The sequence below is a fragment of the Chiloscyllium punctatum genome, chromosome 2 (assembly GCF_047496795.1).
Source record: "Chiloscyllium punctatum isolate Juve2018m chromosome 2, sChiPun1.3, whole genome shotgun sequence".
Taxonomy (NCBI): Eukaryota; Metazoa; Chordata; class Chondrichthyes; order Orectolobiformes; family Hemiscylliidae; genus Chiloscyllium; species Chiloscyllium punctatum.
The window spans coordinates 132,079,403-132,104,400 of record NC_092740.1 but is presented as its reverse complement, the minus strand read 5'-3'; the positions used below and the strand labels follow the sequence as shown (position 1 = coordinate 132,104,400).

General features: G+C 41.8%; 1 protein-coding gene across 4 annotated transcripts in view; it reads right to left on the bottom strand.

The window, feature by feature from the left end:
* The window catches only part of cntln (centlein, centrosomal protein), a 461,183-nt gene that overhangs the window by 430,424 nt on the left and 5,761 nt on the right, over positions 1 to 24,998 (bottom strand). For 2 of the 4 annotated variants that reach the window (XM_072589058.1, XM_072589063.1), the window contains exons 1-3: positions 24,218 to 24,310; positions 16,421 to 16,566; positions 10,778 to 10,866 (exon numbers count right to left, since the gene is read on the bottom strand). In XM_072589058.1, coding sequence (XP_072445159.1) covers positions 10,778 to 10,866; positions 16,421 to 16,510 — 179 coding nt within the window. In that variant the 5' untranslated portion in view covers positions 16,511 to 16,566; positions 24,218 to 24,310. Of the gene's footprint in view, positions 1 to 10,777; positions 10,867 to 16,420; positions 16,567 to 24,217; positions 24,311 to 24,519; positions 24,652 to 24,998 lie in introns of those variants that run through there. The other 2 variants (XM_072589059.1, XM_072589060.1) reach the window with 2 other exon arrangements.

The window sequence follows — 24,998 nt, the reverse complement described above, 5'->3', positions numbered from 1 at the left end:
CTTGGCATGTCAACCGTGACTGAGAACAGCACAGCTCCAGGATCAATGGTTCCACAGTAGCCCAACTGCTTGCTCTTAACCTGCAAGACTGACTATCCACAACACTTTGGACTGTTATCATACAACCCCCTCGCAGCATTGTTGCAGTATCTCCTGACAGACCACTAAAGCTTGTTCCTTTAAACTTTCAGTCATTGCCATTTGGTTGAAGTACATGCAATGTTTTTTGCCATGTAAAGTGTTGACACTTGTGATAAGTGAAACATCAGTGGACCACACAGCTGTTTAGCACCATGTTCACCCCCTTGACTGCTCAATGCTTTGAATTGTAATATGTAACCTGCCTCTCCCTCAGTGTTAAAATGTGATGTATGACACTAAGGCATTGATGAGCCTATGCTCTGAAAAACAACGTAAGCCACAAAGGCTGACAGCTTACTTTCTCAGTTGGAGTCAAAGAGCCATAAGATGTTTCCAGTGCAGATACATGAAATGTGCATCTGCCCCTACTCGTAAAAATGACCTGGCAGCAGCATACATGGCATAAATGCTCCTGGCATCCAAAGCAAAGCCCTGAAGGGCAGGTGCTATGTCATTTGACGCTAGCAGGCAATAGCGAAGTGGTGAGACTGGTGGCTCACAGAATCACAGAATTATTACAGCACAGAAGGAGGCAATTTTGATCATTGTGCCTGCACCAGCTCTTCAAACAAGTATCATTACCTAATGCCAATATCCTTTTTCCCCCATACACTGTACACTATTTCCATCCAAAAACTCATCCAATTCCATCTTGAATGATTCAAATGAATCTACTTCCACCACATTTCCAGGCAGCACATTTCATATCTTAACTATTTGCTGAATAGTTCTTTTTTTCCTTCACATCATCCTTGCTTGTTTTGTACATCATTTAAGTCTATATCTTGTTCTTGTTCCTTTTACAAGTGGGAACAACTTCTCCCTAGCTACTATATCCAGCCCGCTCTGACTTTTAAAACCTCAATCAAATCTCCTTTCAGCTTTCTTTTCTCAAAGAAGAACTGATCCAACTTCTTCAATTTATTCCTGTCACTGAAATTTCTTATTCCTGGAACTATTCATGTTCTACTCTCTCTCTACACTCTCTCTCACTTCTACACTCTCTCTAATGCATTCACACATTTCCTTTTATGGGGCGCCCAAAATAATACACAATACTCCATCTGAGGTTTAACAGGTTGACATGTGTGGATGAAGTGTGGAAGAAGGTGATGTCCATATAGCATGCAGGAATGTTTTCGTGAAGAAAGGTTAAATGAAAGCATGGAGAAGGAAGCAAACCACTGCCATCAGGTAAACGTTCTGACTTTTAATCAGGAATTTGCATCATATAGTTTCTGCATCGGTAAGATGCGCTCATAGCATCAGGTCAAGTCGCCATAGTCTTATCAGATCATATGGCTGCTCTCCATCATTAGAGATGGATGGTGGTGAGTTACCCAAGGGCCACCATACCTCAGGCGAGGGGAGAGAGGTTGATAAGTAGAGTTCTTCACGGTATCAACCCATGAATTAAATCCACGCTGTCGGCATCACAGTGCTTCGGAAACCGGCCATCCTGCCAATTGAGTTAAAATAACCCCTGAGGATACTAATGTGATCTAAATATACAGAAATAAGGTAGTCACTCGTGAAATTCTGACCTCACCATTTAAACTTTAAATGGAAAATCAAACATGCTTTCCTTGAAGTCAAGTTTCTAATTTTTTCATTCTTTCACTATTTACTCAACTTTCTCACCACTGCCAACACCACTCAAGACAGCAGAAAATTCATTGTGCTTATTTAAATTGGAATGGAATATAAAAGTAGAGAAGTTTTTTTTGCCACTTTACAAGTCTTGGTGAGACCATATCGGCAGTACTGCGTTCAGTTTTGTTCTTTTTATCTGATAAAAGATATACAGGTCACATCTCCCTCGTTTGGCACACTCTGGTTATCCATACCATACAGTTTTCGTTCCAATTTCCAAAAAAAAACAGAAGAGTTCTGTGCTCTTCTCCTCAAAAGGCTTTTTCTGCAATGCTGGTGTAAACTTTCGATAAGTTTGTTCAGGTTACTTTCCAAGTAATCTTCATTTTCTACTAGCAGCAGCATAATTGGTCTTTGTAAAGGATAAGGGATGAGCCTTATTAAATTACCCATTGTGTTCAGGGATGTGGAAGTTAGGTTTGTTAGCCATGAGAAATGCAGGGATAGGTTGGGGAGGTGTCTGGATGAAGTGCTCTTCAGAGGGTTGGTGTGGCCTTCCTGGGCTGAATGGCTTATTTCCACACTGTGGGGAACTCTAGTAAAAATAGGGATTCTATCTGAACTTGCCTCATACATAAAATTTACCTTAACAACATGAATTCTTTTTTCTAACAAACCAATAACATCCCTTCTTGATCCCTCACACTGACATTATAAATAGCATCGTTTCCTCCGGTTCTATTACTTCCTTTCAAAACCACCATGAGACATCATCAGAAAAACCACCATGCTCAAAAGAACCCACCTCAATCCCGGTCCCTCCAAACCACCTATACTTCTCCAAAGTCCTTGAATGTGTTGTTGCGTCTCAGATCCATTCATACCTCATTCCTTTAAACACCCACCTTGACCTCTTCTGTCATTTTTCTATTACTTCCAACACCAAAACAGTGACTCCATAACTAAGACCATGATCGGTCATCTACCTTGATCTCTCTGCAATCTTGACTGCCAAATATCCTCAGTTCCATTTTCCAGCTAGATTGGGCTGCCCTTGATTTCTCCCACTCATCACAGCCAAGAGATCTACAACACCGAATTTTCTTCTTAATCTTACACAATCTACTAAGAACATCCAATGATCCATCCTTGACTCCAATCATTTCCTCAAATACACCCCACTTCTTGGGGATATCAGCTCAACTTCCATGATACCGGTGGCATGAACGGAAACATCAACTGGTTGGTGAGTTTATTACGCAGCTGACTGAATCTTGTCCTTTTTACATCATTGCCACTATTTACAACCACATTGGCTAAGACATTTCTAAAGTAATGCAAACTTCTCCCTCCAAGCATAAACATCGATTGATCCAGGACAACATCCTATGTAGCAGATAGCTCAATCTATAAAGAGAAAAGGGTGCCAATGAATAGAGTGCCAAATTAGGGCAAAAAGACAGCAGAGGACATGTTTGAGATATGAAATTAGTCTGTTCTCATCAAGCAAGAGAATGTTGCCATTGCCACTGGAAGAGGAGAAGCAAGAATAGGATCAACTAGCGTTCAAAGTAATCAAGTCACTCAGTTTGGTTGCTGAAGGATGCAGGGATAGATATAGATTAGAAATAAAAACAGAAATTGATGGAAAAGCTCAGGAGGTCTGGCAGCATCTGTGGAGAAAAATCAGAGTTAACTTTCAGGTCGAGTGATCCTTTCTCAGATTTTTCTGTTTTTACTTAAATATAGATTGGGTTCCACCAAGCTATAAGTCCTTCTTAGATGTGGGAGCAGTGCCAGAGAAAAATGGGGATGCAAATGCTCCTTTAAATTCAATTATGAAATGTGAATGCCCGCTAGCTGGGCCAGCATTTATTACCCATCTCTAGATAGCCCTGTGAAGATTGTGGTGAGCTACCTTCTTGAATGACTGCAGTCCACTTGATTTAGGTAAATACATGTCATTAGCGAAGTGGATCCAGAATTTTGATTCAGTGACACAGAGGAATGACGATATATTTCCAAGTCTAGATGATGAGTGGGTTTGAGAGTAACTTGCAGGCAGTGGTGTTCCTATGTATCTATTGCCCTTGTCCTTCTGGATGGAAGTGGTTGGGGATTTGGAATGGGATAAGGATTGTTGGTGAATTGCCACAGTTCAACTGATGGTAAACACTGCTGCTTCCGCTCATCAGTGGTAGAGGGGTTAATGTTTATGGTTATAGTACAAATCAAGCAGGGTGCTTTGCCTTGGATCATATCAAGCTTCTTCAGTGTTGTTGGAACTGCAGGCAAGTGGAGAGTATTCCATCACACTCCTGACATATACCATGTAAACAGTGGACAGGCTTTGGGACATCAGGAGGTGAGTTACTCACCAATTATTCTTCCAACCTACTTTTGTAGGCACAATATTTGTATAGTTAGTCTAGCTTCTGTACAATGATAACCCTGAGGATTTAATAGTGGGGAATTCAGTGATGATAATACCATTGAATGTTAAGGGATGACGGTTAGATTCTCTCGTTGGAAATAGTAATTGCTGGGGACATGTGTGGTGTGAATGTTACTTGCCACTTGCCAGCCAAAAACCTAGTTAGTGACAAGGACTTCATACAATCAGGCAAGGACTGCTTTAATATCTGTCAAGTCACACATGGTGCTGAAAACTGTGCAATTATGGCGAACATTCCCACTTCTGATCTTACAATGGAGGGAAAGTCAGTAATGAAGCAGCTGAAGGTGGTCAGGCCAAGGACACTACCTTCAGGAATTCTGCAGAGGTATCCTGGAGGTGATATGACTGATCTCCACCTGTTTTCTTTTGGGCTGTCTATGATTCCAACGAGCAGAGTTTAACACTGCTTCCCACTGTGTCCACTTTTGCTTGGGATGCCAGACATGGTCAAATGCAACTTTGATGCCACTCTCACCTCTCCTCTGAAATACACATTTTTTTGTCCATGTTTGAACTAAAGTCAGCAGCTGAGTGGTCCTGGCATAACCCAAATCCTGGCATCTACCCGACCATGTGGAAAATTACCCAGATGTGTCCTGTAATCCAACAAATCCAACTTTGGCAATTATCACCTCACCAGACCCTTCTTGATCATTAGTAAAGTGATAGATGATGCCACCAACAATGACTTCAAGCAGCACTTGTTTACCGATAACCTGCTCACCTAGAGGCGACTGTGGAATTTTTCTGTAATATTACACATCTGATAGAAGCATGGCATTATATAAAGATGTTGCACAAGCAAATTTAGGTTCACTTAGTTATGAAATGCAAAAATACTTTTTCATTATTTCTTGTATTTGGTTACTACTTAGCAAACTAATCAACATGGATGAAATATTAGTTAAGTTCAAAATAAGACTTAAAGCATGAATTCTTATCTTTCAGTTTTCTTCATTTGTCCCTGGAAAAAAATCACCATTTTTAAAAATCAATTAGGTTTTACATGGCAAATAAAAGAGTCACAATGGACTATCTTTGCTTATATCCGCCTGTAATCAGAATTGCCCATGCATAAATATCACATAGACATGTTTTGGTTGCAATGCTTTCTTCAGGCAAATACTCATTATCATCCACGAAAGTCTGGAAAGGTATGCTAGCGACCAAGTGGGACACAGGAACTGGTGGTGTTTATTTAATAATTGAAGAATAATTGAGGGAGAACTTGTCTGGGTATATTTTGAGAGAGACAGAGAGAGAGAGAGAGAGAGAGAGACAGAGAGAGAGAGAGAGACAGAGAGAGAGAGAGAGACAGAGAGACAGACAGACAGAGAGAGAGAGAGCGAGCATACAATCAGGCATGTTGGAGAGTTATGATATGCAAGTTGAAATAGAACTGCAACTAGAAAAATATATAACTGGACTCCGCCTGACAAAAACCTAAACCCTGGTGGTTGATAACAGCCAACATTCAATACTAGGGTTCAGAAATTAATAATAGCTGCTCAAGGCTGGCCTGTACCTGCCAAAACACAAATCTGTCATTTCTCTTCAGAATGAGTAATCAAAAAAATGATAATTGAAGAACAAAATAGTTCGTGCTTTTCACACAAAATTTAGTTTATAAAAATGGTTGTACAAACAAGCCTTTATCATCGTAAAATGTTCCAAGCTGCTTCACAAGAACACTGCAAAACAAAATAAGGCATTAAGACACAAGTTTGTTAAATGAGGGTAGTATTTAAAGAATGTCTTAAAAGTATGGAAATAAGCGAGGGGCAGAGAGGTTTAATGAAGGAATTCTAGATTTGAGGGCCAATGTAGCTGAAGGCACAGCTACTATTGACTAAAAATCAAGGATACTAATGAGGCCAAAATTAAAGACCTTCAATATCTGAGGATTGTGGGGAAGGAAAAAATAGATGGGTATAGGTGAGATTATAAAACGATTCAAAACAAGAATGAAGGTTTTTAAATCACAGCATTGTTTAATCAAAAGCCAGGATAGGTTAGAAAGCATAGGAGCGATAGATGAATTGGGGACTGTTTGAGATTTAGGGTATAGGCAGTAGTTTTAGATAATCCCAGAGTTATGGAGGTAGAACAGGAGAGATTGGTCAGGAGTGCATTGGATTAATTCAGTTTTGAGGTAACAAAGACAAGGATGACAATCTTGACTGTAGATGAGCTCATGAGAGGTAGAAGTGAGTGACATTACGAAGATGAAAGTAAACTGCCTTGTTGATGATACAGCTATGTGATTTAAAGCTCATTTTGGAGAAAAATGGCACTGCAAGATTACAAGTAGCCCATGTAGAGAGAAACAGGATTAACATCAGGAGTCAGAGATGTTAATGGGTCTCTTGTTTAGAACTCTGAAGGATCATTTTTGACTTAAAACATATCTCTGTTCCTCTCCACAATGGTGCCAGAGTTGCTAAGTATTTCCAAACTTCCTGAGTTCATTTCAGATTTCCAATGTCTGCTGTATTTTGTTTTCACTACAATAGTTGTCTGGGAGATGAAGTTGGGTATCTAGGGTGCATAATTTGTGGCATGAAACAAAAACAGTGGTTTCTGCCACTACACAGCAACACAGAAATGAATGTAGGTCAGCTTGTTGAGCATAATCCACCATTTAAAACAATCATGGCCGATCAAACACTTCAAAGCCTTTTACTAACATTATCACCATAACCATTTACACCATCAATAGACAAAAAAATGTATCAACCCCTACTTTAAATATAAGACTGAGCTTCCACAACCCACCGGAATAGAGAATTCCAAAGAGTCACCGTTCCTGGTTAAAATAAAATTCTCCTCATCTTCATTCTAAATGGCACCCCTTTATTCTTAAATGAGTTCAACACGCGGCTCGATATCGAGCATTTCTTCCGCCGCCTTCACCTCCGCGCCTACTTCTTCAACAAGGACTCTCGCCCACCCTCTGACGACCCTTTCTCCCGCCTCCAACACACCCCATCAACCTGGACACCCCGTGCTGGCCTCTTATCCGCCCTCGATCTCTTCATACCTAACTGCCACCGCGACATTGACCGCTTCAACCTGTCCACCCCTCTCACCCTCACAACACGCAGCCCTCCACTCCTTCCGCTCCAACCCCAACCTCACCATCAAACCAGCAGACAAGGGAGGCGCAGTGGTAGTTTGCCGTACCGATCTTTACATCGCTAAAGCTAGACGCCAACTCGCGGACACATCCTCCTACTGCCCCCTTGACCATGACCCCACCTCACACCACCAAACCATCATCCCCCAGACCACATCACCTCAGGAGATCTCCCATCCACAGCCTCCAACCTCATTGTCCCACAACCCCGCACTGCCCGTTTCTACCTCCTGCCCAAAATCCACAAACCCGACAGCCTCGGCCGACCCATTGTCTCAGCCTGCTCCTGCCCCACCGAACTCATCTCTGCATAACTCGACACTGTCCTGTCCCCCTTAGTCCAAGAACTCCCCACCTACGTTCGGGACACCACCCACACCCTCCACCTCCTCCATGATTTTCGCTTCCCCGGCCCTCAACGCCTTATCTTCACCATGGACATCCAGTCCCTATACACTTCCATCCCCCATCATGAAGGCCTCCAAGCCCTCCGCTTCTTCCTCTCCCGCTGACCCAACCAGTATCCTTCCACTGACACCCTCCTTCGACTGACTGAACTGGTCCTCACTCTGAACAACTTCTCCCTCCAATCCTCCCACTTCCTCCAAACCAAAGGAGTAGCCATGGGCACCCGTATGGGCCCCAGCTATGCCTGCCTCGTCATCGGATATGTGGAACAGTCCATCTTCCGCACCTACACTGGCACCACTCCCCACCTTTTTCTCCGCTACATCAATGATTGTATTGGCGTTACCTCGTGCTCCCACGAGGAGGTTGAACAGTTCATCCACTTTACTAACACCTTCCACCCCCACCTTAAATTTACCTGGACCGTCTCAGACTCCTCCCTCCCCTTCCTAGACCTCTCCATTTTTATCTTGGGTGATCGACTCAACACAGACATTTACTACAACCGACTCCCACAGCTACCTAGATTACACCTCCCACCCTGCCCCCTGTAAAAACACCATCCCATATTCCCAATTCCTCCACCTCCACCTCCACCACATGTGCTCCCAGGAGGACCAATTCCACTACCAAACAACTCAAATGGCCTCCTTCTTCAAAGACCGCAATTTCCCCACCAACGTGGTCGACGACGCTCTCCACCACACCTCCTCCACTTCCCGCACCTCCGCCCTTGAACCCCGCTCTTCCAATCGCCATCAGGACAGAACCCCACTGGTCCTCACCTTCCACCCCACCAACCTCCGGATACATCGCATCATCCTCCGTCATTTCCGCCACCTCCAGACAGACCCACCACCAGGGTGATATTTCCCTCTCCACCCCTATCAGCATTCAGGAGAGACCACGCCCTCCGCGACTCCATCGTCAGGTCCACACCCCCCACCAACCCAAGTGCAAAGCTTGCACCGACACCTTCCCCCCTCACCTCCCTCCAAGGCTCCAATGTATCCTTCTATGTCCGTCGCAAATTCACCTGCACCTCCACACACACCATTTACTGTATCCATTGCACCCGATGTGGTCTCCTTTACATTGGGGAGGCAGGCCGCCTACTTACGAAACATTTCAGGGAACACCTCGGGGCCACCCGCACCAACTAACCCAACTGCCCCGTGGCTGAACACTTTAGCTCCCCCTCCCATTCCGCCAATGACATGCAGGTCCTTGGCCTCCTCCATCGCCAGACCCTAGCCACATGACTCCTGGAGGAAGAGCGCCTCATCTTCCGCCTATAAACCCTCCAACCACACGGGATGAATGTAGATTTCTCCAGCTTCCTCATTTCCCCTCCCACCCACCTTCTCACAGTCCCAACCCTCGGACTCAGCTCCGCGCTCTTGACCTGCAATCTTCTTCCCGCCCTCTCCAGCCTATCACCCTCACCTCCTTCCACCTCTCGTATTCCCAGCGCCCCTCCCCCAAATTCCCTCCCCCCTACCTTTTATCTCAGCCCACTTGGCACACCAGCCTCATTCCTGAAGAAGGGCTTATGCCTGAAATGTCGATTCTCCTGCTCCTCGGATGCTGTCTGGCCTGCTGAGTTTTTCCAGCATCACATTTTTCGACTCTGGCACTCCAGCATCTGCAGTCCTCACTTTCTCCTTCTTAAATTGTGCCCCTGGTTCTAGATTCCCCAACCAGGGAAGTACCTTACCTCTATCTACCTTGGAAGTCGCTCTAAGTATTTTGTACATTTTCAATGAGATCACCTAATAGTAAGGAAAAAGAATTTCTGAAACTCCAATACTGGAGATCAGATATGCAATCTGATGATCTGGAGTCAATCGAAAAGGTCAACGGAGGTGGTGTTGTGTTGTATACGTACATTGTGTTTTAGTATGAACCCAATTGATAGTAATATTGGACAAGACAGGTCTCAAAATGAAATCTGGCTTGTCACATTGTAAGCTGTTTTTTTATTATTTGGTTACTGTGGTGTCAGTTACAGAACATATTCACAAGGAGTTGTCAATATTACTTTAGCAAAAGAACATGTTTATTATACAGATTAAATAAAACTGTATTTATAAAATACAGAAATACAAAAATACAAGTAGATGATCCATCACACAGTCTTTCAATGGTCACCACTATCACAGACATCAGTCTTCAGCAAATTTGATTCACTCCACATGATATCAAGAAACAGGCTTTGGATAGTACAAAGATTATGGACGCTGACAACATTCCAGCAAAACAAACTGACAAGTTGAGCTCCAGAACTTGCCACTCCCCTAGCCAAGCTTTTCCAGTACAGCTATAACACTAGCATCTACCCAACAATGTGGAAAATTGCCCAAGTATGTCCTGTACACAAAAAGCAGGACAATCCAACCGAGCCAATTACCACCCCCATTAGTCCACACTATCATCAGTAGTGTAATGGAAGGTGTCATCAACAGTGCTATCAAGCAGCATCTGCTCAGCAATAAACTGTTCATTGACACCAGTTTACATTTCACCAGGGCCACTTAGATCCTGACCTCAAACATGGGCAAATGAGCTGATTTCCAGAGGCGAGGCGAAAATGACAACCCTTGACACCAAGGTTGCATTTGACTGAGTGTGGCATTAAGTATCCCTAGAAAAATTGAAATCAATGGGTATTGGGGGCAAACTATCCATTGGTTGGATTCATATCTGGTACATAGGGAGATGGCCATGTTTGTTGGAGGTCAGTCATCTCAGCTCCAGGCCATCTCTGCAGTGCTACGATTTTATTTTGATTTGTAAGCCTGCATTTCCCTCCTCCTGAACCGGTCCCCACCATACTCCCACCCCCAATTCTATTTTGTTTAAAGCCCTGTCGGCAAAGGGAAGATGAAGAGAATCTTAAAACAGATGCAAATTCAGGGCTAGTGCAACAAGTAGCACTCTAGTAAGTTTAGGTTGGTAAGCTAAATCCTTGGCCCCGTGAATTTGCTGTTGAGAGTAACAATATATATGCATCTTAAACTTTGACAGAAAACTTCACTCACCTGTCTAGAACCAAGCTGATGGCCTGTGTGAGATCAGGATTTGCCACCTGCAAACGCTTCCACAATGACCACACAAATTCTTTATCAGCCTGCACAGAAAACATAAGAATTAGTACTGTCCAAAGTAATTATAACACATTTCATTTTTAAAAAATTTTTAAGAATTGCAAAACAATTCCAAGAACGGTCCAATCATGTTATGTGTCACATGCTGTCCTGATCTTATCTGTTCTTTGACCAACATGAATTGAGATCAAAGAACTGGACAAAAGTGAAAATTAAGGGACCATTCAATAACAATGCTTATCTAAAGAGATGACATGAGCAGCTTTAACAGGTGGCATTTACATTGTTTCTACTTGCTGGTAAAAGCGAATCAAACTTCAGCAATTGTAAACAGAAATTTACCCAAAATCAAATATAAAAAATAGAACAAGCCAGGAATACGCAAAACACTCAGGATATGTGAAGAAAATAAAAGGATTTATTTGCCTTAAAGGAAGTGCAGATTGATTCCTGCGATGACAGGTCTACACTATGAAGACAGACTGGATGGAATGGGCCCCTAGTCTTGGAGTTTTGAAAAATAGAAGGTGATTCTACTGAAACACTCAAATTTCTGGACGATTTGACAAGGTTAGTGTTCAGAGGCTATTTCCTCTTGCTGGGGAAATCCAGAACTCAACATCATAGTCTTGGGACAAATTGTCAAACAAAAAGGTAGTGGATTTGAAAATATTTAGGTTGAGATCAGTGCATTTTGGTCAAAGGGAATCAAGAACCTCTCAGGAACACAGAATTGGTGTCGAAGTTCAGTCATGATCAGATAGCAGCAGTCAAATTAAATATACATACGATCTTCAACAATTACTAGATAGATGCCAGTTACAACACGCATATCTACCCAACATATGTGAAAAACTGCCCATGTACAACCTGCCCACAAGATGCACAACAAAACAAACTAGCCAATTGCCACAAAGCGAAGGAAGGTGTTACTGACAGAACTACGCAGAGGCACATACTCAACAATACCCTGTGCCGCGACGATCTGTTTGAGTTACACCAGGCCCACTCAATTCCTGACCTCATTAAAGCTTGGTGCAAACATTGGCAAAGGAGGTAAATTCAAGAGGGGAAATTTAGATGATTGCCCTTGACATCAAGGCAACATTTGATTAAGTATTGCAACAAGAAAACCTAATTGTAGTCAATGGGAATTAGGGGTAAATCTCTAATCTGGTTAAAGTCATACTTCAGAGAAAATACGAAGATGATTGTGGTTGTTGGAAATCAAACCCTTAGCTACAGGACATTACTGCAGGAGTTCCTCAATGTAATATGCTCAGCCTAACCATCTTTAACTGCTTAATCAATGACATTCTCTCCATCATAAGCTCATCAGTGATGATGAACTGTGATGTGCACTGAAGACTGCACAATGCTCAGCAGCAACTCCTCAGATATTGAAGCAGCACACATCCAAATGCAACAAAGCACAGACAATGTTTAGGCTTAGACTAATAAGTGGTAAGTAACAGTTATGCCACACAAATGCCAGGGAACAAGGATCTGAAACAACAGTGAATGTAACCATTGCCTCTTGATATTCAATGACACTACCATCACTGAACTCCCACAATCTACATTTGCAGGTTACCATTGACCAGAAACTGACCTGTACCACACATACAAATACTGCAGCTGCAAGAACAGGTCAGAAGTCAAGCATTCTGAAGCAGGCAACTCACATCAATCCACCTTAACATTTGTCCATCATCTACAAGACAAGTCAGGAATGTCGGTGAATGCTGTTCACTTGCTTAGATGGGTGAAACTTGACACCAGAACAAAGCAACTGGTTTGACTAACATCCTATCTAATGTCTTGAACATTCACTCCTCCCACCAATGACACCACTTCTTTAACAGAACCTTCCAAACCTGTGACCTTTACTACCTAGAAGGATAAGGGTAGCAGATGCACTGGAACACCACAATCAACACCACAAAGTTCCTCTTCAAGCATCAGACATCCTGACTTGGAGCCGTATAATCATCCTTCACTGCGTGCTGAATCAAAATCCTGAAATTCCCTTCCTAAAAGCACTGAGAGAGTAACTATATCACATGTACTGCAGCCGTTCAAAAAGACTGCCATTACCATCATCTCGATCACAATTAGGCATGGGCAATAAATGTTGACCTAGCCAGCAAAGCCCAAATCTCATGAATGAAAAAAAGTCTGAAAGAATACTTGTTGAATGGCAACCAATAATTTATACTACCTTTTAAAAAAAAACACGTTTTGTCACAAATCCTAGACAAATAAAATCCATTTAAGAATAGAGGTTTATAGAAAAGAGATTTTAGGAATGAGGTCTTTCAAATCATGCCAAGATAAAAATACAAGTTATTTTTCAAATTCTATGAATGACTTGAAATATACTTTATTTCAATACTCTAAGCGTCATTACAAATCAGTCACAATTAATATATTTTTCACCACTGCATAGAGATTGCAGGGTCAAAGTTACTAAAGAATAGAGGTTGTACTGTGGATAATGCAGCTTGCGAATTCCAAGATAAAACAAGTGTGTGTGTTTAGAATGTGCAAATCTGCATTGAATAAGCATCGTGGCATCATGGAAGAAAGACTGCTGCATGGGGAACAATTGAACATTAAATTTATAAGACATCTATGAGAATGACCTTCCAAGTCAGAAGAAATTACACACAAATGAATGCACAGGTCATTTCCCTGAGCATAATTATGCGATAACAAGCTCTAGAACATGGAGACTTCCATTCAGTGATTGAAATGAAGAAAAATAATTTAAATAGATTTAGGTTCAGATTACTTACAGTGTGGAAACAGGCCCTTCGGCCCAACAAGTCCACACTGACCCTCCTAAGAGCAACCCACCCAGACCCATTCCCCTACACCTAACACCAAGGGCAATTTAGCATGGCCAATTCACCTAACCTGCACATTTTTGGACTGTGGGGGGAAACCAGAGCACCCGGAGGAAACCCACGCAGACACAGAGAGAATGTGCAAACTCCACACAGACAGTTGCCTGAGGCAGGAATTGAACCCAGGTCTCTGGCGCTGTGAGGTAGCAGTGCTAAATGGTGCCACTGTGCCACCCCACTTAGCTTGTTCAAGTCATGTAATCTGCATATTTTTGCCAAAAATAAAAATATCACATTTTTTTAAAAAAGTATAGATGGAAAGCAATGGGTTGAATGCATAGCATTCAATCTGCATCCTGTCTGTTGATAAGAGGATCAAACTTCACCAAACAGCAGGACAATCATCATTTAAACAAATATTGAAATAGATGCTGCAAATACTCAAGTTCCACACTTGGCTCTTCTCTTCAGATTTAAATGAATGACAGTAGCATCCATTACACTGAAATCTTACTTTTTAGAACTTTTAGATTTCCTTCTTACGTACCAAATGTTTGGTAAGCACTGACATTGCAACTTGTCCAAATGAGGACTTAACACTTTCAATCTGATGTTTAGATGCTTATTTTAGGGTTGTTACAAGAATGGAGATAAATATACAAATCATTACAGTACTGCAATAATGTCTGTTTACTTTGCTACTGCAGAACAAAATGAAAACCATTGCTACTGAAGAGACAGATTCTCTGACTTAGAAAATTAATAATTGTTTCGTCACTACAAAGAAAAGTTTTTTTTTAAAAGAAGTGCGAAAATGGGCTGAAGTAATTGATCAATTTAATACCTCCTACTGTAAAACAAAGTTATTAGGTTAAATGCAACAACTCTAAACAACACCAATATCAATAAAGAATCACCTGCATTTGTATTTCAATAATTACAAGTGATAAGTCATTCCATTGTATATATTCCACAAGTAATCTTTAATGCAGTACTGCGAACTTCAGAAAGTTAAAATCAACAGTAACAGTCTGTGCTACATGTTAACTCTGGATATTATTTGATTTCAAATGAGTCTGCTTTAATCCAAGAAAAACATTGTTATTTCACTTGAACAATCAGCAGTAACATCAAAAAATAGTGAAACTGACAAATTGACCTAAACATAAAGCCAGGCTTTATTAACAATTTCGAATTTCTTAAAATAGTTGCTTAACTGCTGTGCAATTGGTATGGAACCCTTTTTAAAAACAAAGTTGGCATTACAGATAGCAGAAGAAAACAAACCAGTTATAAACACTGATTAAATGAGATGCATTGTTGTTGTCGTCAGGATATTCCACCATGCCACATCGTAAACAAAGTCTATGGCAAGAAGGAACACTAGTGGGAGATATTTCAAACAATAATATTTATTGCTCATGTCTAATTGTGATTGAGATGATGGTAATGGCTGTCATTTTGAACAGCTTGCAGTACATATGACATAGTTACTCTCACAGTGCTGTTCGGAAGGGAATTTCAGAAATTAGATTCAGCACGCAGTGAAGGATGATCACGCTATTCCAAAATCCTTCAGGGGACATGGACGTCACTGGCTGGATGAGCATTTACTGCCCTTCCCAGATCCCCTCAAGGTGGCGATAAGCATCCTTCTTGAACTGCTACAGTCCATTTGTTATAGGTAGACCTTAATGCCATTGGGAAGGGTGTTCCAGTGTTTTTATATGGCTAGTCCAGTTCAGTTTTCGATCAATTATAACCCCCCCAAGATGTTGTCAGTAGGGGACTCTATGATGGCAATGCCATTGAATGTCAAAAGTTGATAGTTTCTCTTCAGCTGAAGATGGTGTTGCCGGGCATTTGTGTAGTCCAAATGTTCCTTGCTGCTTGTCACCTCAAAATGGATATCGTCCATGTCAGTGTTTGAGGAGGAGCAAATAGTGCTTCAGTATGTGAAGAAAAGCAAATGGTGATGACACTTGGCATTCATCAAAGAACATCTCCACTTCTAACCCAATGGAGGAAAGATCATTGAAGAAGCAGTTGAAGATGGTGTGGCTTAGGACACATCCCTGAGGAACTCCCATTGAGGTGTCCTGGAGCTGAGATGACTGACCTCCAAAAACTGAAGCCTCCTCCTCCATTGGACTGTTTAATTGTTCACCAACATTTATGACTGGATGTGGCAGAGCTGTAGAGTTTAGATCTGTTCCTTTGGTTGTGGAATGACCGAGCTCGATCTACCACTTGCTGAGTATGCTATTTGGCACTCGTCGGATTTTAGAGAGTCAGGAGGTTGACACCTCATTTTCATGAATGCCTGGAGCGGTTTCTCCAATGTCTCTTTCACTCTTTATTGAATGAGAGTTGATCCACTGATGACAGTCCACTCAAGTCAATCAGTATGCAGACACATTGACTTCCTTTTCTAGAATTCACGACCATGCACCATCCGCTGAGATTCATACTGCGACAAAAAAAACTACACCGAACATATTTCAGTCCTGTTTGGTAGCTTCACCATGTTGATACTTTATTTATAGATATCCTTCGTGTTACCCCTGGCTTGTTATCCTGCAATCTTCATTGAAACAGAGTTCATCCTTTAGCTTAATGCTTTTAGTAAAATGGGGAGCATGCAGGTCTTGAGGCTGCAGATTGCATTCCAGTACAATTCAGCTGCTGATGATCCATAACTATTCCATGGATGCCAAGTTTGACTTACCGGATCTGTATGAAATCCACTCCAATTAGCATGGTGATGGTGCCATATAATACAAAAGAATCTTCCCTCCATGTGAAACTGGAACTTCATTCCCACAAGGTCTGTACAGTATTCATTCTCACCAAAATTGTCCTGGACAGATGCATCTACGACAGGCAGATGAATGAGAATAAGGTCAAGTATGTTTTTCCATCTTGTTGATTCTCTTCCCACCTGTCACAAACCCAGCCCAGCAGCTATGTTCTTTATGACTCGACCAGGCTGGTCATTACTGCTGCTCCCAAACCATTCTTGTTGATGGATATTAAAGATCCTACCACAGTACATTCTGCACCAGTGCCATCCTCAGAACTTCCTTCAAATGCTGTTTAACATTGATAAATACTGAATCATCAGCCAAAGACAGGCAGCAATAAATAGTAATCAGCAGGTTTCTTTACCTATATTAGACCGGAGGCTATGAGACTTCATGGGATCCAAAGTTAACATTGAAGACTCTCAGGACATGATAAGTGTTCAGTTCTGATTCCAATCTACAACTATCAGAATTCAGCTTCATCAAAAGGAAATTCAGCAGACATAAGAAGTTATCACATTTTATCCTTTGTTTTTGCAGGCCCATTGAATATTATTTTCTGTTTTGCCTTTTCATTTTTAAAACCCATCACCTCTGCAGAGACTGGTCTTTCATGTTGTGGGTGGGTGTCTGTGCACGTGTGGGATTAAGGGGATATAGTTCTAATTCCAGTTCATAACTTACATCTTAATCAGGAGTTGCCACTTCTATTATGAACAAAACTCAATCTTAAATAACAGATTAAATCAAGTGTCAGCAGTCTTGCAAACATTGTAGGCTAAAAATCTCTCTTTTGCAGGTAAGTAAGCAAAGACTGTCCCAAACTTACTTATCGTTGGAGAAATAGAGTTATGTTTTTATATGGTATTTATCTGCCGAACAGCAGACGCACTGCTCACTGCCCCAATTTTCACAGTCTTGTGCTTTCACCCTTAGTTACATGTTGGAGCCTCCCAGTGGCAACTGCAAGTTGCCTCATATAATCTTCTTCCCCTTTCTTGCTCTGCATTCCTATTCTTTCAACAAGCAGCTTCTACATCAATTTCTCATGCATTAGAATACGGCCAATGCAACCTTGTTTTGATTATATATTCATTAATGATCTTTCCCCTTCCACCAATCTGAGAACTTCATCATTGCTTGTATTCTCTCCAATTGATCCACTCCATCCTTAGAACACTCCATTTGATCCAACAAGTCCACACCAACTCTCCAAAGAGCATCCCACCCAGACTCATTCCCCTACTCTATCCCTTTAACCCTGCATTACCCATAGCTAATCCAGCTAACCTACACATCCCCAGACGCTATGGGCAATTTAGCATGGCTAATCCACCTAACCTACACATCTTTGGACTGTGGGAGGAAACCCATGCAGACATGGGCAGAATGTGCAAACTTCACACAGACAGTTGGCTGAGGCTGGAATTGAACCTGAGTCCCTGATGCTGTAAGGCAGCAGTGCTAAACACTAAGCCACCATGCCACCCTAAATTCTCCAGGACATTTCACAATGTTCTATTCTTTGGATGCTCACTTTAATCACAGTCCATATTTCTATCCATAACAACTAGATAACCCAAATTAGTCTTGCTAATTCTTTCGAACTTCAAGTCATTCTTATAGTGAGCAATTATTTACAGTTGCAGAATGCATGCTTTCCAATTGTGTAACAACAATGAATTAAAAGCCGTATGTGTTTTGTATTGCAAGACAAACCTGGCTAATGGAACTTCTAAGGTAAAAACAATGACTGCAGATGCTGGAAACCAGATTCTGGATTAGTGGGGCTGGAAGAGCACAGCAGTTCAGGCAGCATCCAACGAGCAGCGAAATCAATGTTTCGGGCAAAAGCCCTTCATCAGGAATAAAGGCAGTGAGCCTGAAGCGTGGAGAGATAAGCTAGAGGAGGGTGGGGGTGGAGGTGGGGAGAAAGTAGCAGAGAGTACAATGGGTGAGTGGGGGAGGGGATGAAGGTGATAGGTCAGGGAGGAGAGGGTGGAGTGGACAGGTGGAAAAGGAGATAGGCAGGTCGGACAAGTCCGGACAAGTCATGGGGACAGTGCTGAGCTGGAAGTTTGGAACGAGGGTGAGGTGGGGGAAGGGGAAATGAGGAAACTGTTGAAGTGTTCCAAGGCGGAAGATGAGGCGTTCTTCCTCCAGGCGTCTGGTGGTGAGGGAGCGGCGGTGAAGGAGGCCCAGGACCTCCATGTCCTCGGCAGAGTGGGAGGGGGAGTTGAAATGTTGGGCCACGGGGCGGAGTGATTGATTGGTGTGGGTGTCCCGGAGATGTTCCCTAAAGCGCTCTGCTAGGAGGCGCCCAGTCTCCCCAATGTAGAGGAGACCGCATCGGGAGCAACGGATAAAATAAATGATATTAGTTGATGTGCAGGTAAAACTTTGATGGATGTGGAAGGCTCCTTTAGGGCCTTCCACTCCACCCTCTCCTCCTTGACCTATCACCTTCATCCCCTCCCCCACTCACCCATTGTACTCTATGCTACTTTCTCCCCACCCCCACCCTCCTCTAGCTTATCTCTCCACGCTTCAGGCTCACTGTATTTATTCCTGATGAAGGGCTTTTGCCCGAAACGTCGATTTCGCTGCTCCTTGGATGCTGCCTGAACTGCTGTGCTCTTCCAGCACCACTAATCCAGAATAATGGAACTTCTAAGCATGGACATCACTGACAAATGAAAGATTCTCAATGTAAACCTCTAGAATGTTGCAAATTGTCAAGTGCCACGGAAACTTCATAGAGAGAGCACTAAAACGGCAGATGTGAAAGCAATCAAATTACATCTTAGTAGTAGAAAAACATTGCCGGTGGGTTATATTCTAGACTGTGGACACGAACTGAAAGGCATACTTAAATATTAGTCATCCAGGAATATACAAGATTTAAAAACCAATGGCAACCCGTCCATGTGAAGTAAAGCTCTGTGAAGGTCACAACTGAAGGACAGTCATTAAACACCACTGTAGCACAAATTCCGATGTTAATTCAAGAAAGCTTAGTTAAATTGGCTCCTTTCAAACCTTGAATTTGTTTAATCTGGGTGAGAGGTATCCACAAGGGAACGAATGCTTTTTAAATTAATCTTGTTGCAACCAACTGAGGGAGCAGGTAAATAAAGGGGGCCAATTAATTCCTCCTCACCCAACTGCTTGGCTATTTGGAGTATTCCATCTGAAACCATAATAAATTGGGGAAGCTCACCCAGGGACTGGTTGTAACAATTGCTATACAGTCTGTTCTGCTATAATGCGGTAATTGCATTCATGCGACATCCTGTTACAAAAAAATCGCGTAATAGAAATAACGGAGCCTCCGGGAAAACACAGTTTGGGGCTGACCACAAAAAAAAAAATCAGTAAAAGTTGAAACAAAAATAATAGCCTAACATAAACGATAGTACGATCAAGTAAATGTTAAAATTATACATTTTAATGAAATAATGCAATAAATTTAACGTTCAGCAGTTTCTGAGTTTGCTCAGTTACAGTACTGTATTAGGACAGGGGCAGAGGGTCATCAATAGCACCATCATTACTTTCAGGTGCAATTCTGGGTGCAGCATTACAACAAAAGAAAATACTTAGTCCAGAAGTGGGTGGCTGTTGTTCATTGCCCTCAGACTGTTTCTTGGTGGTTGGCTTAAAAAAGGCATCTAGTTTTTGCTGCTTTGCCATTTTTCTTCTTTCATGAAGAAACTGTACACAGGTTGCCAGATAAGACTTTGTCACAAACTGCTATCCTGCTGCAATCTGCATTGTAATCATTGTCTTTAAGAGCTGCAACTGCTTCTCAAGATCCTTCAAAATTGAAGACAAAAGAGAACTGGAAAGCTCTCGAGATGCTTCAGCCTGGACTTCACGGTCTTCATCTCGAGCGTCAATTTCCCTCACAGCAACAAGTTGTTGTAGATCAGCTGTGGAGAGGTCTTCACAATGGGACTCAAGCAGCTTTACGGTGAGAAAGGTGGTCCCAGATTGCTTTCTCAATTGATCTTCTATCCAAACACTTAAAAGTCACTCCATCTTGTGTTCCTTTGTTCATGATCTCAGAGACTTGTTAACACTCAGACGTATTCCAGCAATGCAGCTGGCTTTAATTCATTCTGCACTGTCTCCAATGATGCATGGCATAGACTCCTTTATCACAATATCACATGCTCTTTCATTATGCCCGAAACGCTTTATTAAATTTAGCTTCTGTTCAAGTGTTATAGCCTTTCTTTTAGTCACCACCTGTGATTTTTTCACCTGGATGCTTCCTGTCAACATTCTTGCAACTTTGCCCTTCCATATTCATGTAAAATTCTGAGATTTGCAAAAAGCCAGACTGAAAATTACTGAGTATAGCACCGTAACCTCCATGAATCACTTCATCACAAAGCACGCAAGCCAACTGACCATGTGATATCGATGCAGAGTCCAGTCCTCCGTGCACCACAACACCTAGTGCCAGGGATGGAATTGCATAATAGCCAAGGGGAGCTCACATTTTTAAAAGAAGTTCCCTAAGTCACCAATTGCATTCCAGCTAAATCATGTTGATGAAACACACGTTATAGAAAATTGACCTGTACTAACTCTAATTTCTTTGTGGTTGTAACCACTTCTGACAATTCATTTCCCCAGGTACTTAAACTAAGATATCTGTTCCAGTTGTTGACCATTTGTCTTGAACTCTGCTCACCCACCATTGTTTCTTTCGATTTTTGTAACTTTCATGTTTAATTTTAATTCTGCAAATTTGCACCACCTTAATCATTCTTATAATTTTTGTAGATCTGCTGTGTTACCTACTAGGGCTTGGTCAGTTGCTAATCTTATTACTTTCATCAACCTTACTACTTTGCCACCTTTCTGTATTTCATCAAGTATTTGTGACAAAACTTTTGCATAATATTCAAGAGGAATGGTCCATATGGAATTAAGCAATATTACTTATTTGACACAAAATGAAAACTGACTTGTCACAAAAATGTTCATTTGATATTCAGGGTTGACCAGATATATTAAAAAATTCACAAGATAACTAGAGTCATAGAGTCATACAGATGTACAGCACAGAAACAGACCCTTCAGTCCAACTCGTCCAGGCTGACCAGATATCCCAACCCAACCTAGTTCCACCTGCCAGCACCCTGCTCATATTCCTCCAAATCCTTCTTATTCATATACCTATGCAGATGCCTTTTAAATGTTGTAATTGTACTAGCCTCCACCACTTTCTCTGGTAGCTCATTCCATACATGTACTACCCTCTGAATGGAAAAGTTGCCCCTTAGGTCTCTTTTATATCTTTCCCCTCTCACCCTAAACCCATGCCCTTTAGTTCTGGACTCCCCCACCCAGGGATAACATTTTGTCCATTTATTCTATCCATGCCCCTCATGATTTTATAAATCCCTTTAAGGTCACCCCTCAGCCTCCGACGGTCCAAGGAAAACAGCCCTAGCCTATTCAACCTCTCCTTATAGCTCACATCCTCCAACCCTGGCAACATCCTTCCAAATCTTTTCTGAACCCTTTCAAGTTTCACAACATCTTTTCTATAGGAAGGAGACTAGAATTGCACACAATATTTCAACAGTGGTCAACCAATGTCCCATAAAGCCGCAATATGATCCCCCAATTCCTTTACTCAATACTCTGACCAATAAAGGAAAGCATGCCAAACGCCTTCTTCACTATCCTAACTATCTGCGACTCTACTTTCAAGGAGCTATGAACCTGCACTCCAAGGTCCCCTTGTTCAGCAACACTCCCTAGGACCTTACCATTAAGTGTATAAGTCCTGCTAAGATTTGCTTTCCCAAAGTGCAGCACCTCACACTTATCTAAATTAAACTCCATCTGCCACTTCTCAGCTCATTGGCCCAAATGATCAAGGTCCCATTTTAATCTGAAAAGTAGTTTATCAGGAAAGCAAATTACATATTGGAATACATATTAAGTAAAACAGGCAACATATAGGCTAATTTAAATGAAACAAAGTCATTTTTGTGGGACCAAAGGAATATGACTACTCAAGGTATCAACTTCAGAAAGAGATTGATTTGACGAGAAAGTTGACTATTCGTTGCCCTACCCTGAGAGCTACCAGTTACAGACATTTTGTGGTTTCCACTTACAGAATTATACAAAAGAGGGTTTAAAAGAAAGCTGCCTTAGTAGTCTGTGTGTTAATATTACTTTGTTAGGGAATTTGAGAGTGTCTGGTATGCTGTGTTAATCACAATCTGAAAAGTACACTCGCATCGCAGGTAAAGAAAGAAAAATTCTCTCAAACAAAAGCTGCCAACCAGTTAAAAATGGAATCTGGACAAAGGAACTTCAGTGAGCCTAAAATCCAAACATCTCAAAAAATGTTTGTTCAATTCCCAACGTCAACGCAACCAGTGCAAACCAGTAACAGCCACAATCTTGTTTTATCTAATTTTACCTGGATAACAGGGGTTTAGATATGAGGAGAGATTATGCAAATTACACATGTTTGCTTTAGAATTTAGAAGATTAATGTCTACAAGATATTAACAGGAAAAGACAGGGTAGATAAAGATAAATTAAAAGGGGCCTAAGGGGTAACTTTCTCACACAGAGGATAGTGTGCGTACGGAATGAGGTGCCAGACGAAGTGGTGGAGGCTGGGTCAATTACAACATTTAAAAGACGAATAGGAAGAGTTTAGAGGTATACGGGCCAAGTGCAGGCAAATGGGACTACATTCATTGAGAATATTTGGCCGGCATGGACAAGTTGGATCAAAGGGTCTGTTTCCGTACTGAACATCTCTATGACTCTATTTCCACTTGCTGGGATTTTAGAACTAGGGGACATAGTCTGAAAATTAGGGGCAGATTCTTCAGGAGAGATGTTTGGAAGGACTTCACTACACAATGGGTAGTAAACATTTGGAACTCTCTTCAACAAACAGTAATGAATGTTAGATCAATTGCTAATTTTAAATATGAGGCAAATACATTTTTGATAAGCTATTACGATATAAAGATATTAAGAGATACTGGCCAGAGGCAGATATACAGAGTGAAGCCACAGATCAGTCATGATCTCAATGCATGGTGGAGCAGGCTTGAAGGACTGAGTGACCTACGTCTGTTCCTACACTCCTGTGTTTATAAGCAATTTAGAGACTGATCTGTACAATCTTTTTTTTAAATCTTGCCTTTTGGACTCGCCTCTTCTTTCGAAAACTGTGCATATATGTATTGCTTCTGACATGTAATACTTAATAAAAGCAGTCTTTTTTTGTAAATTCTGGAAAGCTGGTTAATTAACTTGCCCCCTTTTAAACATAAGGGGATTCCTGAAGAAGGGCTCATGCCCGAAGCGTCAATTCTCCTGCTCCTTGGATGCTGCCTGACCTGCTGCGCTTTTCCAGCAACACATTTTCAGCCCTTTTAAACATAAGTTTACTTGAATCCGGTGGAAAGCATCCACAGGGAAGGGATCTTTTCTAAATTGTTGCAACCAACCAAGGGTAAATAAAGAAGCAGAACTAGTTCATCTGTCCTTCCCTGGAACTCAACAACCTGGGATATTTTGTCTGAAACCAGCACAAATTGGGGATTCTCACTTGGTCATAACAATGAGCTAAAAGGCAATAGACCCAAAAATTTCAATCTCTAGTGGACCATAATTGATCAAATGTAAAAGTGGGGACAACAACCACACTAAGCCAACAAACTCACCTGACACTGAGCAAGGTCTTCTGAGAGTTGCCTCACTTGTTCTTCCAGCAGCAGCTGAGGGTCACACTGCATTGAAGCCATTTAGTGATACACCTTTTCAAAATGCACAGAAATAAAAGCATGAAAATTAAATATTGATAATTACAGCAAATCTTGTTAGAACACATCCAGAATACTAAATACAGTTTACAGTACTGTATATCTCAGGAAGGATATATTGAATTGGAAGGGAAAGTACAACATCGGTTCATCAGATTGATACACAAATAAAAGGGTTAAATTACGAGGTGAAGTACACTCACTTGAAAGCAGAAGAATGAGTGCTCTGAGATGTTTGAAACGTTTAAAGATTTCAATCGGGTAGAGAGAATTAGAGATTTCACTGGTGTGGGAGCCAGGACTGTCATAACTCTGAAATTACCATTAGGCTGTTACTGGAGAAGAAGAGAGGAAAACATCTTCACACAAAAGGGCAGTTGGAATCTGGGAAAATATTAAAACTGTGATGGATGATATTTTGTTAGGCAAAAGCATTAAGGGTTACTGAAGCTGTATAGATCAAACACGGTGGCACAGTGGTTAGTGCTGCTGCCTCACAGCACCAGAGACCCGGGTTCAATTCCCGCCTCAGGCGACTCTGTGTGGAGTTTGCACATTCTCCCCGTGTCTGCGTGGGTTTCCTCCCACTGTCCAAAATGTGCAGAATATGTGAATTGGCCATGCTAAACTGCCCGTAGTATTAGGTGAAGGGGTAAACGTAGGGGAATGGGTCTGGGTAGGT